At 53.0% G+C, this 17,621-nt stretch overlaps 1 protein-coding gene across 4 annotated transcripts in view; it reads left to right on the top strand.

The window, feature by feature from the left end:
* Window positions 1-17,621, top strand: part of TBC1D9B (TBC1 domain family member 9B) — a 43,941-nt gene that overhangs the window by 11,971 nt on the left and 14,349 nt on the right. For all 4 annotated transcript variants that reach the window (XM_054489714.2, XM_054489713.2, XM_063665396.1 and 1 more), the window contains 7 exons: window positions 1,622-1,850; window positions 2,770-3,028; window positions 4,642-4,849; window positions 7,855-8,064; window positions 14,851-15,012; window positions 15,434-15,584; window positions 16,108-16,322. In XM_054489714.2, the coding sequence (XP_054345689.1) occupies window positions 1,622-1,850; window positions 2,770-3,028; window positions 4,642-4,849; window positions 7,855-8,064; window positions 14,851-15,012; window positions 15,434-15,584; window positions 16,108-16,322 (1,434 nt within the window). The remainder of the gene's footprint in view (window positions 1-1,621; window positions 1,851-2,769; window positions 3,029-4,641; window positions 4,850-7,854; window positions 8,065-14,850; window positions 15,013-15,433; window positions 15,585-16,107; window positions 16,323-17,621) is intronic.

The raw sequence follows: 17,621 nt of genomic DNA, 5'->3' as shown, positions 1-17,621 counted from the left end.
ACAGGAACAGTCCACTTAAAGAACAATAACAGGACAGACAAAAACAGCTTAGACTTCCAAAGGCAGGAAACTGTGAGAAGATAAATAAATGGGATGAAACTAATGGAGTAAGGTTTGTTTGCAGATGCGCGCGGTGTCATCTCTGGGCTGACAGGAATCTAGAATTGTCTCCAATAAAGGAGAATGTATATCCAGCTTTTAGGCAGAAAGAGGGAGGGAGGGCAGAAAGAGCTTTTCCTGTGTTTGCTGCTACTTAATTGCCTTCAGCTCAAAATACTTCTTATGTCAAAAAGGCATATTTTGGGATGGCATATTCTAGTTTCCTTCCCTGGCTGCTCTGAGAAATAGAAGAAATCAGAACAGATCCCACCTTTCAGTCCTCACCTAGGCTCGTGGCTGTCCTTGCTGCCCATGGACGGAGGGATAGGAGGTGGCCCAGCCACCAGCACTGACCTTGACTGACTTTAGTTTCTCTTGTAATTGTCTTTCTAGAAAATCAACGTGTACATTTTGAGCTGAGGGCACTGCTGAGGACCCATTTTACCCCAGGAGGCTTGGGGCTGGCTCTGTGGCCCAGGGGGAAGTCTCTGGGCACCCTGCGCCCTGCAACAATGCCAGCAGCATGAGGGACTGTGGACGGGCCCTGAACCTGTGGGTCCTGCTGCTGGTTTGTGTGCAGGGCCAAGAGGCAGGAGGCTCCTGGCATACGGGGGCCAAGTGCAGAACGTCCTCCAGGATGTGATAAGAGAAGCACTTTACGGAACAGAGCTACAGGGTGATCCCATTTGGGCAAATAAAGGGGGAAAGAGGAAAACATACATTTGCTTATGAATCCATCGGTGTTTGCATGTCTGGAAGGAACCAGGAAAGTCACTACAGAGAGCGAGAAAAGATTCCCTTTTCACTGAATACACATTTCTACTGTGTGCATTTTTTACCATGTTTATGGATAATATGTTTCACCAATTTTACATGAAAATAACTGAAATATTCATTTTAAAAGTGTCAGGCCAGACACAGTGGCTCATGTCTGTAATCCCAGCACTTTGGGAGGCTGAGGCAGGCGGATCACTTGAGCCCAGGAGTTTGAGACCAGCCTGGGCAACATGGCAAAACCCCATTTCTACAAAAAGTACAAAATTAGCCAGGTGTGGTGGAGTGCATCTATAGTCCCAACTACTTGGGAGGCTGAGGCAGGAGGATGGCTTCAGCTGTTCGGTTGAGGCTGCAGTGAGCCATGGTTGAACCACTGCACTGCAGCCTGGGTGACAGAGTGAGACCCTGTCTTAATTTTTTTAAGAAGTCTCTGCTCACAACTGGTGAAGACAGTAGTTCAGGGAGTTGCAGAACTTTGTCCAGAGAGTCTCACAGGCAGCGTCTCTCATTTGTCCAGAGAGTCTCACAGGCAGCGTCTCTCATTTGTCCAGAGAGTCACACAGGCAGCGTCTCTCATCCATGTGCCTTGACTGCAAGCCAGCAAGAGCCACTGACTGTTCCCACCTGTGCCTGTAGCCCTTAGACCAAGGTCCGTGAGTCCTGGGTTCCCTGGGCCTCTCTGCTCCACCCTTTGACCTGTCCAGGACTGTGCAGGACAAGCCCTTGTCCTCTTGCCTTCCTCCAGGGGATCATCGCAGAAGAGAACAAGAACCTGCAGCCCCAGGGAGATGAGGACCCTGGGAAGTTCAAGGAGGCTGAGCTGAAGATGCGGAAGCAGTTTGGGATGCCTGAGGGCGAGAAGCTGGTGAATTACTACTCCTGCAGCTACTGGAAGGGCCGCGTGCCCCGGCAGGGCTGGCTGTACCTGACGGTCAACCACCTGTGCTTCTACTCCTTCCTGCTGGGGAAGGAAGGTGAGCCCGCCCCTCAGTGTGTCCCAGCCCCACACCCTCAGCCCTTTCCTGCCCTGGGCCCCCAGATACTCCATCCCCACATGGCCACCAGAGGGATCTCCCTGAAACCCAAATGCCACCTCGGCAGCCCAGGGTGGGACTGTCCGGCCTTGGCCAGATGTACACTTGCTCCCAGCCGACTTTTGCCGTGCCCCCCACTCACTAGTAGGGTTCTCTACATGGTGACTCCACATGCCTGCCCTGTCCTCTTCTGCCGAACTGGCGTATTCAGGCACACGTCTGCCCTGAATTCCTGGCGATTCCATGTCATGCAATGCCTTGGGTGCGTGCCACAGCCCTCATCTGCTGCAAGTTCCTCCCTACAGACATCCCGGCCACAGGATGCGAGCCTGGTTTCCCAGCAGCTCCACAAAGACCGCCCCAGGGTCTTAGCCATCCCCAAGCCCACCAAGCCCTCCTCCCTCCTCACCTCCCTCAGCCCACAGCCTCCCTGTGCCCCCTCCTGCCCTTGCCGCTTACCTGTCACGACCAGGTGGCCAGTCACCTCCCGTCAGCAGGAGCTGTGTCCTGTTCTGTGTTGGCCGCGCTGTGCTGTGACTGTTCACACCTCCGTGCGCTCCCACCTGGGGGAGCTGCTGGGTGGGTCTCGGTGGTTCACCTCCACACATTCGTTCCTTTCCGCTTCAGCCACTGATGGGGCAGACACTCACCGTGTGTGGTTGGTCTGGAAGGCAGTGGACATCTCAGTGGCCTGGTCCCTCCACATGGAGGGCGTGACGCAGCCCAGCCAGGCCTGGGCATGCAGGAAGTGCTGTCCCCAGAGAGCAGTTCCCTGGGGTGGGTCTGGGGTACAGATGGGCATCAGGAGCCTCACCCTGCCAGCCCCTAACCCACGGTGTGTCTGTCTCTGCGGGCACAGTGAGCCTCGTGGTGCAGTGGGTGGACATAACGCGTCTGGAGAAGAATGCCACCCTGCTCTTCCCTGAGAGCATCCGTGTGGACACCCGCGACCAGGAGCTCTTCTTCTCCATGTTCCTCAACATCGGCGAGACCTTCAAGCTCATGGAGCAGTTGGCCAACCTGGCCATGCGGCAGCTGCTGGACAGCGAGGGCTTCCTGGAGGACAAGGCCCTGCCCAGGCCCATCCGGCCACACAGGAACATCTCAGCCCTGAAGCGGTGCGTTGCCCTCCAGGGCTGGGGTGGGCTCATGTGAGCCAGGTTCGCTGACCTTGGCTGGGACCTGCCTGGTCCAAGTGTGTAGACCTGGAGAAGGTGTCCACATTCACCCCTCGTGGGCTCCCCACTTGGGAAGGAAGCCAGGTAAACAGATCCCGGTGTGGAGAGGCAGCAGGAGATAGCAGTGATGTCCTGAGGATACCACTAATGGGGAGGAAGCTCTTCACACTTTATTCCTCTTAGCCCTATGATGGGAAGGGGCTCTTACCATCCCTAGGTATCAGACAAGGAAGCTGAGGCACAGAGAGGTTAAGTAACTTGCCTGAAGTCCCTCGGTTAGTGAGCAGTGGAGCCAGGATGTAGCCATCTCAGCCAGGGTGCTCTGACGCCCCCAGAAAGGCTTTGGTAAATCTGGGCTCAAGTGCACGGCCTCCGTCCCACCGTGATTGACAGCTCTCCTGTACACCCCGAGACTCCTTGGCCAGAGGCCTCTCACAGTCATGGGACCCCCAGGGGTCCTGAGTTTGATGTGGAAGCAGACCTCTGGGTCTGAAGCCAGCCAAGGAGATGGGCCATGTGTGGGTCTGAGTTCCCTGCTGCCCTGTCCAGGGGACTGATAGGCAGGAACACATCATAGCAGCCGGCCCTCCCAGGCTACTTATGTTTGGGTTCCTAGGTTGTAGCTTATGGGAAACTCCAGAGGCTGGCCAAGATCTCTGAGGTTCCCTGGGTCCCACAGCCAGCCTGAGCACAGCCAAATTCACACCCTTGTGTTCGGCGACCTCATTCCAACCAGCCCATTTCCTGCATTGCACCCACAGACTGTGCTCTAGGCCCAAACTCTGGGCTCCACCTCCAGGACCAGAAAACTGTGCAAGCATGTTGTCCTTAGGATGCGAGTGTGACAGGTTGGCTTGTTGGACGTTTTGGAAAGAACACGAGCAGAGATGGAACGTGACTGCTCCTGGCAATGCCAGTGAGAATGCAGTCAGGCCCTGGTCAGGCTACTGCGGCCCAGGGCAGGCAGGAGGCTCCCTTTGGGGCTGGGAGAGTTCATGTGGACAGAGCCACCAAAGGGATGAGGGCCTGAGCCAGGCCACTGTCACAGCCATCAGATACACAGGTGTGCATTTCTGTTAGCAGCCGCATGCTTTAGTTGAAGCTCCACGCCTCCCTGTGGGGAGCTCCTCATCTAGGTTTCAAGGTGAAACCTGGGGTTAGGCCTGCCCAGGGTGGAAGAGCTGCCCAGGGCCCTCCATCTGAGTGGGACCCAGTGCAGGCACTCTGGGCTCTGCTTGCCCATCGGTACCGAGGGATGGGTTGCCCATTGCCCAGGCCAGCATCTAGGTGTCCTTTTCAAAGCAGTCTCAGGACACATTGCTTGCTGGCCACTTCTCCGCTGGTTATGTGACTGTTTCACCTTCTGCCTGGTCACTCAGCATGCATCTTTTGTTGAACTCTGAGGTCCCTGAGCATGACTTGCTCAAGGGACAACCCCAGGGATCCTGAATCTGATGTGGAAACAGGCCTGGGGAGGCCCCAAGGCTTCCTTGAGAGTGTGCTGGTCCTGACCTTGTCCCCTTTCCTCCTGTCCTCCCACCTTGTTTCCCCAGAGACCTGGACGCCCGAGCCAAGAATGAGTGCTACCGAGCCACATTCCGGCTGCCCAGGGATGAGCGGCTAGATGGCCACACAAGCTGCACCCTGTGGACGCCGTTCAACAAGCTGCACATCCCCGGCCAGATGTTCATCTCCAACAACTACATCTGCTTCGCCAGCAAGGAGGAGGACGCTTGCCACCTCATCATACCCCTGAGGGAGGTCAGCATCCCCTAGTTGAGAGGCCAAGGCCTTTCCAGCCCCGAGGTGTCAGTGGGCTCAGGGACCAGCCTGTCCTGCTCTGCCCTGTCTCACTGGGGGGTACCTGGGAGGATGCCCTAGCCCAGGCAGTCACATGTCACTCAGTGATGGGACAGGTGGAGGTTGTAGGATAAGTGAGCCCCTCCACAGGCACCTGCCCTGTGGGGGAGGCAGGTAACATGGTGGGGGCACACTGCTTGCCCTCTCAGGTCACTTGCCTAGTGGAGACAGGGTCTCCCACGCGTGAGTTTCCATCAGGCCTGCCTTCTGGGCCCTTTAGGGCAAAGCGCTGCTCCGTGGCTGCCCTTAGAGGACCGTGTTCCTGCACCGGTCCCACATGTCACTCTCAGAGGCCACCTCACCAGTCCTCTCTGGACACACCACCTTGGCGTGGCTCGGCTCCAGCAGGCCGTCAGAGGTCGGCTCTCCCCTGTGGGGCGGCGTGGGCTCTCACTTGCTCCTTCTTGGGTTTCGTGGACTTCCACAGTGACCCTGGTGGGAACAAGGCCATCTGTCCTGCACTGCACTGAAGGGGTGTGGACAGCAAGGACAAGGGCCCTTGCCCAAATAGAAGGCGTGAGACTGAGTCAGGACAGGTCCCAAGGCCTCCTTTTCCTTGTGGCCAAGCAGGGCTCTGACTGTTTAATTATCAGAAGAATCAAGTGAGATTCTTAACTTAAAGACCTCCCTGCCATTTGCACAAATCCCTCAAATTGCAGATGTAGCTGAGAATAGATGTGGGAGAGTTGCTGCCTCAGTTTCCCCAAGGGAAGTCAGAGGGAAGGAACTCAGAAGAGCCACAGCTCCAAAAGCTCCAGGTTGAGAGGCTCAGGTGTGACCCGGACCCCACATTCTGTTAGCACCAGGGACCTGTGGATCTGTCCAGGGCACTGTACTGACCTGTCCCACAGGCCTAGGGGTCTTCCTGATACCTGAGGCTCCATTTGGATTTCTCCTGCCGGGCCCTTTACATCTCAAATGGTAGAGAGCCCTGGCGGAGCTCGGGGAGCAGGACTAGCCCACACTGGAGGACTGAGTGTGCTCTGGTGATGAACTCTGCAGCTGGTCAGGGTGGAGGTGGCCTGCCCAGCCAGTGCTGACCCTTCAACACACCTGCTCCTCCACGTTCCAGCCTGCAGGCTCCTGCGCACGCAGCTCACTGTGCTGTGGGTGTAGTGGACTCTTGAATTTCACTCCCAACCACCCCCTTCCATGCTTCCCTTGAGAAGTGACCCCTCTTCCACCCTTTGCCCAGGTAAAAGCCACGTATCAGCCTAGATTCCGACTTCTCCCTCCTCCCTGTATCCTACCTACAGCATGTCTTGCCAGCTCACCCCGCAGAGCTCAGCCCTTCCTCTCCACAGCCACCACCTATGCTTTAGCTACTCCCTAACCACACTTAACCCCCACCCCCGCTTTTTTTTTTTTTTTTTTTTTTTTTTGAGGCAGGGTCTCACTCTTGCCTGGGCAGGAGTGCAGTGGTGTGATCATGGCTCACTGCAGCCTCCATCCCCCGGGCTTAAGTGACTCTCCTACCTCAACCTCCCTAGTAGCTGGGGCAACAGATGCGTGCCACCACACCTAGCTGTTTTTTTTTTTTATTTTTAACAGAGACAGGGATTCGTCCTGTTGCCCAGGCTGGTCTCAAACTTCTGGATTCAAGTGATCCTCCCTCAGCCTTCCAAAGTGTTGGGATTACAGGCCTGAGCCACCACACCTGGCCTAACACACTTAGCTCCTTTATGACGCATCCTCCCACAGCAACCAGCAAAATTTGAAATGTCAGTGGGAGCATGTTGGCACCCTGCTTAGAGTCCTCTAGAGTCTTCTTCCACCTGCCTCCTGTGACCTGTGAGGCCTTCTGTGCGCCTCTACCCCTCTCAGACCTGCGCCCAGGCACACCCCATGGATATGTTCACACACAGACATAAAAAGTGCACACTCAGGCCAGGCGCGGTGGCTCACGCCTGTAATCTCAGTACTTTGGGAGGCCGAGGCGGGTGGATCACGAGGTCAGGAGATTGAGACCATCCTGGCTAACACGGTGAAACCCCATCTCTACTAAGAGTACAAAAAATTAGCCGGGCCTGGTGGCGGGCGCCTGTAGTCCCAGCTACTCGGGAGGCTGAGGCAGGAGAATGGCGTGAACTCGGGAGGCGGAGCTTGCAGTGAGCCGAGATCACGCCACTGCACTCCAGCCTGGGTGACAGAGCGAGACTCCGTCTCAAAAAAAAAAAAAAGTGCACACTGACCCCCACCACTGCCCAGCTCACACTGTCCTGGCTTCTCTGGCCTTCTCTTCCTCCCTCAGGCAGTCCTACTCCCCTCTGCAGGGTGACTGCTGTGCCCCCACCCGTCTCTTCCCCAGCACTCACCTGGCTGGACCAGGTCTCAACTCAGTGGCCGCCTCCCCTGGGACCACCCAGCCTTCCCTCTTCCCAGCACTCACCCCTGCTGACTGTGCTCAGCTGGTGCATCCCTCGTCCATCTCCCTGCCAGGCCTTGGGCTCTGCAGAGGTGCCCACTGAAAGCTTGTCCTGCGCCCTCCACAGCTCAGAGGCATTCAGAGCCGAGCTCCAGGACCCCTGCTGTCAAAAAGTGTTCCCTGGGAACAAGTGCAGGGGACAGTCCTGCAAGCAAGGGACTGCTTGCCCTGCTTTAGGACAGCCTTCTGAGAGCCGGTGAAGGCCAGCAGCTGGGCTGAACACTTTACATCATCCTCAGAACCACCCTGCACGGCCAGTGTGCTCCCCTCCATTGACAGGAAAAACGGAACATTAGAGGCACAGGCAGCTTGCTCGGGGTTACGTGCAGCGGGTGGCAGAGTCAGAATATGAGGGCAGTCGGGCCACTCACTGCATTGTGCCCAGGAGAGGACAGCTGCATGACAGTCTGCCATTCACAAAGCATGCCCAGCTGCAGGGCCTGAGATGCAGACACCCAAAAGAGTTCTTCCACCTTCTCAGGTGACCATTGTCGAAAAAGCTGACAGCTCCAGCGTGCTGCCCAGCCCCCTGTCCATCAGCACCAAAAGCAAAATGACATTCCTGTTTGCCAACCTGAAAGACCGTGATTTCTTGGTTCAGAGGATCTCTGACTTTCTCCAGAAAACACCATCCAAGCAGCCAGGCAGTATCGGGAGCAGGAAAGCCAGTGTTGTGGACCCTAGCACAGAGGTGAGAAGCCCCTTGGAAGCAGCAGGGTCGAGTTGGGCCCAGGAAGAGCCAGGGCATCCATCAGCCTCCCTGCTGGAGCCTGACCCCATGGTGCCTGCTGTGAGCCTCCGCCTAGGGGCGGATGTATCAGAGCTGGCAAGAGACCCCTAGCCCAGACCCACACTGCCCAGCAACATCACAGCCTCTCTGCACCCCCAGCCACACACCCGGTACTCCTCACTCCTGCTGGGCCCATTGCCCATGAGGAACCTTCTCTGGCCGTCCTTTCTGCGTTGCTGCTGCACTCAGAGCAAAGCCACACTGTGGAGGCCTGTACACTTCGGCTTTGTTCCCATGACCTTCCCTGCTAGGCGTTCAGGCTGAAGTTCTTGACGGTAGAACTGCAGTATCACTATTGTACCAGCAAACTTAACAAGAATTCCTTACTATCATCAGATATTGTATTCACACTTCCCTGTGTGCAAGTGTACTTTTCACGGTTTGATTATTTGAACTGAGGCACACGAAAGTCACACATGTCACTGTTGGTTGATAGGTCTCTTAAATCCCTTTAATCTACGGGCTCCTGTTCCACCTAGCTCTTGTTTATTCTTCCATAATATTTTGTTGAAGGAATTGATCACTTGTGCCATAGTCTCTCGTCGTCTGGTTTTGCTGACTGCATCTGCTGTGGGCATTTAGCAAGCTCCTGTGTCTCTTGTTTCCTTTAAGTTGGTTGAGCAGTGAGACTGAGAGCCGTGATCACATTCAGGCTCGGCTGATTTTGGTTCTGGCAGGTCTGCCTGTGGGCAGGCTCGAGGTGCTGTTTACTTTCAAGAGATGTCTGGCAACCGGCCACCTCTCTATGCTACTGTCAGTCATTGAGAATATGCCTGGATCCAGCTGCCAGTGGCCAGTAGCATGCTCATTCCATTCCTCCTTTCGTCTGGGAGCTGAAATTCTCCCAAAGAGGGAAGCTGACCCCAGGCACGGTTCATAGAGGAAAGGTGGAATACATATTTTACTCTTTCCTCTTACTCACCAGTTGTCAAAGTAATGATGAGTTGGTTTTCTAGTGTCTTCCACATGTGACCAGTGAGTTTTTTGGTTTACTGGAGTGCAGTGGGGCAGTTTTGGCTCACTGCTTTCTCTGTCTCCCAGGTTCAAGTGATTCTCCTGCCTCAGCCTCCTGAGTAGCTGGGATTACAGGCATCCACCACCACGCCCGGCTTATTTTATATTTTTAGTAGAGATGGGTTTTTGCCATGTTGGCCAGGCTGGTCTCGAACGCCCGACCTCAGGCGATCCACCTGCCTCAGCCTCCCAAAGTGCTGGGATTACAGGGGTGAGCCACTGTGCCTGGCCACTCCATCATTTTTTAATTGATTCCTGTTGAAATGCGAGTATTTTGGATATATTGGATTAAGTCAAATATATTGTTAAAATTAATCTCAATAATTTACTTTAGGACTTTTCAGTGTGGCTACTAGAAAATTTACAATTACATTTGTGGCTCTCATCATCTCTCTCGGGCAGTGCTGGACTAGAGGGTGGCAAGAATAGAAGCAAGGAGGCCGGCTGGAGCCCATCACAGAAGCAGGGGCACAAGATGATAGACTCGAGCATCAAGGGTAGGAACAGTGTAGGTGGTAAGAAGGGGTCAGATTCAGGAGATACTATTGTGGTCAAATACACATTAACAACATTTACCATTAAGTACATTCACATTGCTGTGCCATCACCACCATCCATCCACAGAACTTTTTCAATTTTGCAAAGCTGAAACTCTGAACCCATTAAACAGTAACTCCTCAGCCCCTACTCCCCCAGCCCCTGGCAAGCAGCATTCTACCTTTTTGACTTTGAATTGAACTATTCTAGGTGACGCACATCAGTGGAAGCATATAGTATTTTCACTTTTGTGCCTGGCTTATTTCCTTCAGCATGATGTCCTCCAGGTTCATCCCTGTTGTAGCGTGCTCAAGACTTCTTTTTTAAGGCTGAATCATATGCCATTGTATGGATAAGCCACATTTTGTTCACCGTTGAAACTTGGACTGCTTCCACCTCATGGCTATTATGAGTAACACTGCTGTGAACATGGGTGTACAGATGTCTGTTTGAATCTTTGCTTTCAGTTCTTTTGGGGACGTACCCTGGAGTGGAATTGCTGGATTGTATAGCAATTCTATTTTTAATATTTCGAGGAACCTCTGTGCTATGCTGTATGCACCAACTGTGCACCACAGTTGGGGGCCAGACCACCAACTGTGGCATGACTCTGTGCACACACAGAGCCAGTAGCTGTGCTGAGGCAATGGCGGGAAGGAAAAGGGGCTCTGATAGTCTTAAGAGCCAAGGAATCCAGAAGTCACCAGAATACCCCTCACAAGAGACTACTCAGCAAATGGAAACCTCAACAAGTGAATCTGAGAGACAGCCAGTGAAAATGGGAGCCGATTTCTCAGGCTCCAGTTTATAGAGGAGGCTTTTTTATTAATGGAAGCACAAAATCCTGCTTTATTTCTATCCACAGCTTTATCGCTGCCTGAACATATTATATGGCTGAGGAAAGATCAAGAATGTGAGGGAAACCCATGCCCTTGACAAAACCTTCTCTTCCAGAAGAAAAGAGCCCACACCAAGAAAAAAAGGACTGGGATTGAACAGAGCAGGAACACTTGGGGTAAAGGAGAAAAGCTTCAGATACAAGAAAGAGGTGGTCAATCCCAGAAAGTACAGGAGCAAGGGCTACACAGACCGACCACAGCAGGGGAAAGGCCCCTCCAGCTGTGGAGTTCAGAAAGCTACTCTGACCCACAAGTGCCCGTACATAGAACATCCTGCTGAAAGAACAGGAAAAGATGCTGATCACACCCTGTACAAAGATATTGTGGGGAGAAAGTGAACCAGATAACCTCCCACAGATAATGAAAGCACACCAGAAAAATATTCCTCCAGGCAGATGAAAACTGTGTCCTGATGTTTCCAAGTGATCTCAAAGGAATTAGAAAAACAACAGAAACTACTAAAGAATGATATAAATTAAAAATGTTTAGAAAGCTCAGGTTAAAAGTGACTAGTCAACAGAAAAATAGGAAGAGAGTTGACAGGACTCAGGAGGAAATAAGAAAAAAAACAGATATTTCTGAAATGAAAATCAGGAACACAAGAAGAAAATACATTAAGGTAAATAAGGAAGAGATAGGAGAAAAATGGAGTCAGAGGAGACTCAAACAAATAGAGAAGAAGTTGTCCAGAGAAGGGATAAAGGAGTTAGGCAAAGAAGATCAAACTTATATATAATTGTAGTGCCATCCCACACCCTTCCCAGAAAAAAGCAGTGGAATAACAGATAATAGAAACTGTGATTCAGGAAAACTGATAAAATAAGCTTGAACTTGTATAGTGGAAGGGCACATTGAATGTCTAGAAAAATCAACACAAAATAGTTGATATTGACATATAATCTCATAAAACGATTCAATTTTAAAGATTAAAAAATTATTCCAGGCTGGGCACAGTGGCTCACACCTGTAATCCCAGCACTTTGGGAGGCTGAAGCAGGCAGATCACTTGAGGCCAGAAGTTCAAAACCAGTCTGGCCAACATGGTGAAACTCTGTCTCTACTAAAAATACAAAAATAAGCTAGGTGTGGTGGCACATGCCTGGAATCACAGCTACTTGAGAGGCTGAGGCACAAGAATCACTTGAACCCAGGAGGTGGGAGAAGGAGGTTGCAATGGGCCACGATCCTGAGAGATTCCTCCTCAGAGAGGTATCAGACTTTGTGATACAGTAACAACATTTTAGAGTAACTTTTTGGTGGGGGTTGGGGAGGGTGTCTCCTGGAGTGCAGTGGCACAATCTCAGCTCACTGCAACCTCTGCCTCCCAGGTTCAAGCAGTCTTGTGCCTCAGGCTCCTGAGTGGCTGGGACTACGTGTACGTGCCACCATGCCTGGCTAATTTTTGTATTTTTTGTAGAGATGGGGTTGAGATTTCACCATGTTGGCCAGACTGGTCTCTAACTCCTGACCTAGGGTGATCCACCTGCCTCAGCCTCCCAAAGTGCTGAGATTATACAGAGAAACATTTTTAAGATATACAGTAAAAGAAGCTGTGACCCAGGGATTTTATACCCAGCCAAACTGACCTTCAGGTATAAAGACCATAGGCTGTAAAGAACATGCAGAGGAGTTCAGGGGCTCCCTCAGCTTCTGTGGAGTCTGCTGGAGAACAGACTCCAGACAACCAAGGAGTGATGGAAGCAGCTTAGGCCTAAGGACTGATGGTAGCATTGATTATATTTAGCTGTGGAATTAAGGTTAGATAGTAGGAATAGAGGTGACAGTATATAAATGTTATAGTCTCTGATGATGGAGACGTAGTACAATCAAAACCTGAGATTAGGGAGGTATATGAGGCTGGGCTTGATGGCTCACGCCTGTAATCCCAACACTTTGGGAGGCCAAGGTGGGCAGGTCATCTGAAGTCGGGAGTTTGAGACCAGCCTGGCCAACATGGTGAAACCTCGTCTCTATTAAAAATACAAAAATTAGCCGGGCATGGTGGCACACACCTGTAATCCCAGCTACTTGGGAGGCTGAGGCAGGAGAATTGCCTGAGCCCAGGAGGCAGAGGTTGCAGTGAGCTGAGATCACACCTCTGTACTCCTGCCTGGGTGACAGAGCAAGAATCCGTCTCAAAAAAAAAAAAAAAAAGGGTCGGGGGAGGTATATGGAAAGTAGAATAAGCTCACTGATTGCCTTATTAATTAAAAATATACCCTTTTGATCAGATGTTGGCAGAGAGGGAGGAAAGTGGGAAGAAAAGACCTACTAGCTAATTTCAATATTGCTTGTAGTAGGGAATTGACATCCTAAAAAGAGAGGACTAAGGGAACTATATAATGATATTAGCATAAAATATTACAGTATAAATACACACTTTCTAACACAGGGAAAAAAACTTGAAAGGAGGAAAGGAGACAGATTAAGCATCTCTTTCAAGAAATTTTGTATAAAGGTCAACAGAGAGTAACAGAGGTAACTTTTGGGATGGCTAGAATTTTAATTGAAGTTTAACATATATATCCAAAAGTACACATAGAGTGTACAACTGGATGAATCTTAGCAGAATGAACATAATATGTGAACAACACCCCGCCAAAGTGAGGGTGGGCTTTAGGGGAATAACAGTGCAATTCTGTGCTGGAGAGCGACTCCTGCAGAGAAGGCAGGGGATGGGGTCCAGGTGCAGGCAGGTGGGCGGGCACGAGGGCACCCGTGGAGGGCTCAGATTGTTCCCATGTTCTCAGTTAAACAGGAAGAATGGTTCAGTGGGATGCAAGGATGGCAGGTGGTTTTGGAGGTTTATGTGAGGTGGTTACCTTGGGGAAGCGGGGAGGACTGGACTAGGAATACACAGGATCCCAGGCAGCTCTGAGCGCCCACCTGAGGCCAGTGAGCCTGAATGTAAGGTGGGACCTGAGCCAAGCTTCTGCCGAAAGCAGCCTGGTCCCTGAGCTCGGTGCCGCGCTTGCCGTCTCGCCAGGAGCACACGTCTGCTGCACACCACACACCCGGCAGTCTGGCTCCTTCCCTGGCACTGAGATTTGTGATCCTCCAAGGTACCTCACAGCCTGTGAGCCCGTGTGTGTCCTAGTCGGTCCCTCTGGGGGAGCTCAGGTGGGAAGCAGGATCTCCAGGCAGGCAGGCAGTCTGCACTGGGGCTGTGCCCACTGGATTCAGGCAGCTTGTCGTAAACATTTGTTTAAGCGGACCCAAAATCCATTTATAACATCACAGGGGGCAGAGGGGTAGACTGTGGGTATGAACCTAGCAGAGTTCTCTTTTTTTTTCCTTTTTTCTTTTATGTTAACAACAACTTTATTGAGGTGAAATTGATATGCAATACACTGTCCGTATTTAAGGAATACAGTTTGGTGCGTGCTAACATGTATACCCCCGTGAAGTCATCACCACAGTCAAGATCAGGGTCCTCAAAAAACACAGAATGTGAAGTGTTTTAGGAGGGCGCCCAGCACCCTGGCAGCTGCCCCAGCCCTGGGTGGAGTGGGACCGCGGCCACGGGACCAGAGCCAGTGGGAGAGTGTGAGGGGTAGAGAGCCCAGCCCAGGCCAGAGCCCACCATGGGGAATCGACCAGCTGCCCAGCCAAGAAGCTCAGGCAGTCAGCTGGCCCTGGTCGAGCTGGGCTCTCCCCTACTGGACTTTGCTTTCTGCCAAGACAGCATCCCTCTCAGGCCTGCGTGGCACCATGATGGCAGCAGCAGACCTTGCGTGCTCCCTGGGTTATCCCAACACTCCTGCAGAAGGGCCACTCATTTCCTTGGTAGCAACCGGGTGACGCAGTCGCCCCAAACCCATCCTGAGCCCAGACCAACGTCACAGGCCAGCACCCAGCCCTCTGTGCAGCCCAGGAAGCGTGGGCCCGAGGGTGAGCAGGGATGTGCCTCCATGTTAGAATAGGGCCTCTCCTGTCCTTTGCCTGACCTCCCTCAGAAAAGGGCCCCACAGGGTGAGCCCAGAACCCGCTCCCTGAGACTGACTCACTGGTGAGAGTGGGTTTAATTACTGAGGACTCGGTGTCCAGCAGCCAGAGAGGAGCTGAGGGCTGAGCTGCAGCCACAGCCTCCTGCCCAGCCAGACAGGCTCTTCGTGCACTGTTGCCCCTGTGGCCCTTCCTGCACCGGGCCCTGATGCAGCTCTGGATGGACGGGCGCATCAGAGGCCACCTGGCAGCACAGTTGTTAGGGCATCCCCTTCCCTGTTTTATTTTCTAGTCTTCCCCAGCTCCTCAGGAGGTGTCGGAGCAGCCCGCCAGCCCAGCTTCTCCCCTCAGCAGCCGCCAGAGCTTCTGTGTGCAGGAGGTGCCAACCGCATCCCAGGGCCTGCTCAAGCTCTTCCAGAAAAACTCGCCCATGGAGGACCTTGGAGCCAAGGGGGTGAGTCCTGAGCGCCGGCACTCCAGCCTCCGTCCAGAGCGGAGCCCTCAGGAGGAAAGCTGGAGCCAGTCCTGGGCCTGTGCCTTCCCTCAGGGCCTTGAGCTGACCACTGGGCAGTGCCCACCCAGGCTGCACCCTGGCAGCATGAGACGGAGCATTGGGGGTTCCACTGACCTGCTCAGTGTGCTGTTTGCCACGGACTCCAGGCCTCTGAAGGGAAGGGCCCTCCCGCTGAGGAGCTGGTCTCCTGAGCCTTGGGAGGTGTGGCTCAGCGCGGCCTGGTCTTTCCCAGGAATCGTGAGGAAGGCCACACTTGCTGGCCAGCACTGTCTGGAGTGTTCACAAGGCTTTCGCCGTGGCCTAGGCCTCGGCACTCAGATGTGCTTCAGCCCCCGGGCTCCCTGATGCACTTTTCCCTCAGGCCAAGGAGAAGATGAAAGAGGAATCATGGCACATCCATTTCTTCGAGTATGGGCGTGGCGTGTGCATGTACCGCACAGCCAAGACACGGGCACTGGTCCTGAAGGGCATCCCTGAGAGCCTCCGGGGAGAGCTGTGGCTCCTCTTCTCCGGTGAGTGGGATGCAGCCACCCCCAGCCTCAGCTCAGCCAGTCAGCCCCCAAGCTCTCCCCATGTGAGCTCATCTGTCCTGAGCCGGCCTGGAGTTGGCCAGGCAGGAGCTCCCAGCTCTTTCACAAAGCCAGGAGCCGGGCTCTGGGCTCTGGGCTGTGGCCCGGGGCCCAACCAGAAGGAGCATCCCGAGGGACAGAGGCTGGGGGATGGGCACTCTGCTGGCCGGGTGGTGCCCTCCCGCCCACAGTGGGAGGGAAACAGGTCCCCTAGAGGCCTTCTTTCCTTGGGACAGGCTCTGACAGCATTCACACCCATGGTTTCTGGAAGAGGCAAGTCAGCCACTTGAACTTTCAGGTAGAGCAACCTCCCCAGGAGCACAAGGGAAACTTTGCCTCGCAGCTTATGCTTGACCTCAAGTCCCACCTCTCCTCTGTGGGGCACCCAGTGTCTCCAACCTGCCCTGTTACTGCCCCCAAAGTACCAGAAGAAGGACAGAGACAGCCGGCACCCGTGTCTCCCTAGGGGCCTGGAATGAGATGGTGACTCACCCCGGGTACTATGCTGAGCTGGTGGAGAAGTCCACTGGGAAGTACAGCCTGGCCACAGAGGAGATTGAGCGAGACCTGCACCGCTCCATGCCCGAGCACCCTGCCTTCCAGAACGAGCTCGGGATTGCTGCCCTCCGGCGGGTGCTGACTGCCTATGCCTTCCGAAACCCCACCATCGGCTACTGCCAGGTAAGGGGCCTGACGGGCCCAGAGACAGCATCTGCCACCAGAGGCTCACAGGAGCAGGTCCCTGTGGTCCCAGGCCTGTGTGGTGACCCTGCCTCGTGTCCCAAGGAAGGAGCCCAGCAGAAAAAGACGTAATTTAAAAACAGTATTAATTGCTCATCTCATCCCCATGCCAAATAGAAGTTGTCCTCTTTGTACTTTAGTCTGAGTCCCAGCAGCATTTGATTGTTTTATGTGTTTGGTAAAATAGGTATACAGAACATAAAATTTCCCATCTTCACTATTTTTAAGTGTACAGCTCAGTGCTTTAAGCGCATTCACACTGTTGTACACCCGTCACCGCCATCCATCCCCAGATCTTTTTTCATCTTGCAAAACCAAAGCTCTGTGCGCATTAAACATGCCCCAGCCACCATTAGCAACCACTGTTCTACTTTCCATTGCTATGAATTTGACGACTGTGTCTCATATAAGTGAAATAATACAGTATTTGCCTTACTGTGCCTGGCTTAGTTCACTTAGCATGATATCCTCAAGGGTCATCCATGTCATATGAATGTGTCAGAATTTCCTTTGTTTCTAAGGCTCAATCATATTACATAGACCACATTTTCTTTTCTTTTCTTTTCTTTTTTTTTTTGAGATAGAATCTCACTCTTGTTGCCCAGGCCGGAGTGCAGTGGCGCAATCTCAGCTCACTGCAATCTCCACCTCCCAGGTTCAAGCGATTCTTCTGCCTCAGCCTCTCGAGTAGCTGGGATTACAGGCATGCGCCACCACACCCAGCTAATGTTTTGTATTTTTAGCAGAGACGGGGTCTCGCCATGTTGGCTAGGCTGGTCTTGAACTCCTGACATCAGGTGATCCACCTGCCTTGGCCTCTCGAAGTGCTGGGATTACAGGCGTGAGCCACTGTGCCTGGCCAGTATTTCTATTTTTAATTTATTTTAAATTATTATTATTATTTTTAGAGACAGGGTCTTGCTATGTTGTCCAGGCTGATCTGAAGCTCCTTGGACCAGGGGATCCTCCTGCCTCAGCCTCCCAGGGCATGTACCACCATTCCCAGCTAATTTTTTTTTTTTTAGACACGGGGTCTCACTGTCTTGCCCAGACTGGCCTCAAACTCCTAGGCTCAAGTGATCTTTCTGCCTCAGCCTCTCAAAGTGCTGGGATTATAGGCGTGAGCCACCATCCACCATTCCTGGGCATTTTTTTTTTTTTTTTGACAGGATCTCCTTCTGTTGCCCTCACTGGAGCTCAGTGGCATGATCATGGCTCACTGCAGCCTCCACCTACTGG

Source organism: Pongo pygmaeus, chromosome 4, assembly GCF_028885625.2.
Source record: "Pongo pygmaeus isolate AG05252 chromosome 4, NHGRI_mPonPyg2-v2.0_pri, whole genome shotgun sequence".
NCBI classification, from domain to species: Eukaryota; Metazoa; Chordata; class Mammalia; order Primates; family Hominidae; genus Pongo; species Pongo pygmaeus.
Note: the sequence above shows the minus strand (reverse complement) of the source record. Positions and strands in the feature narration are given on the sequence as shown.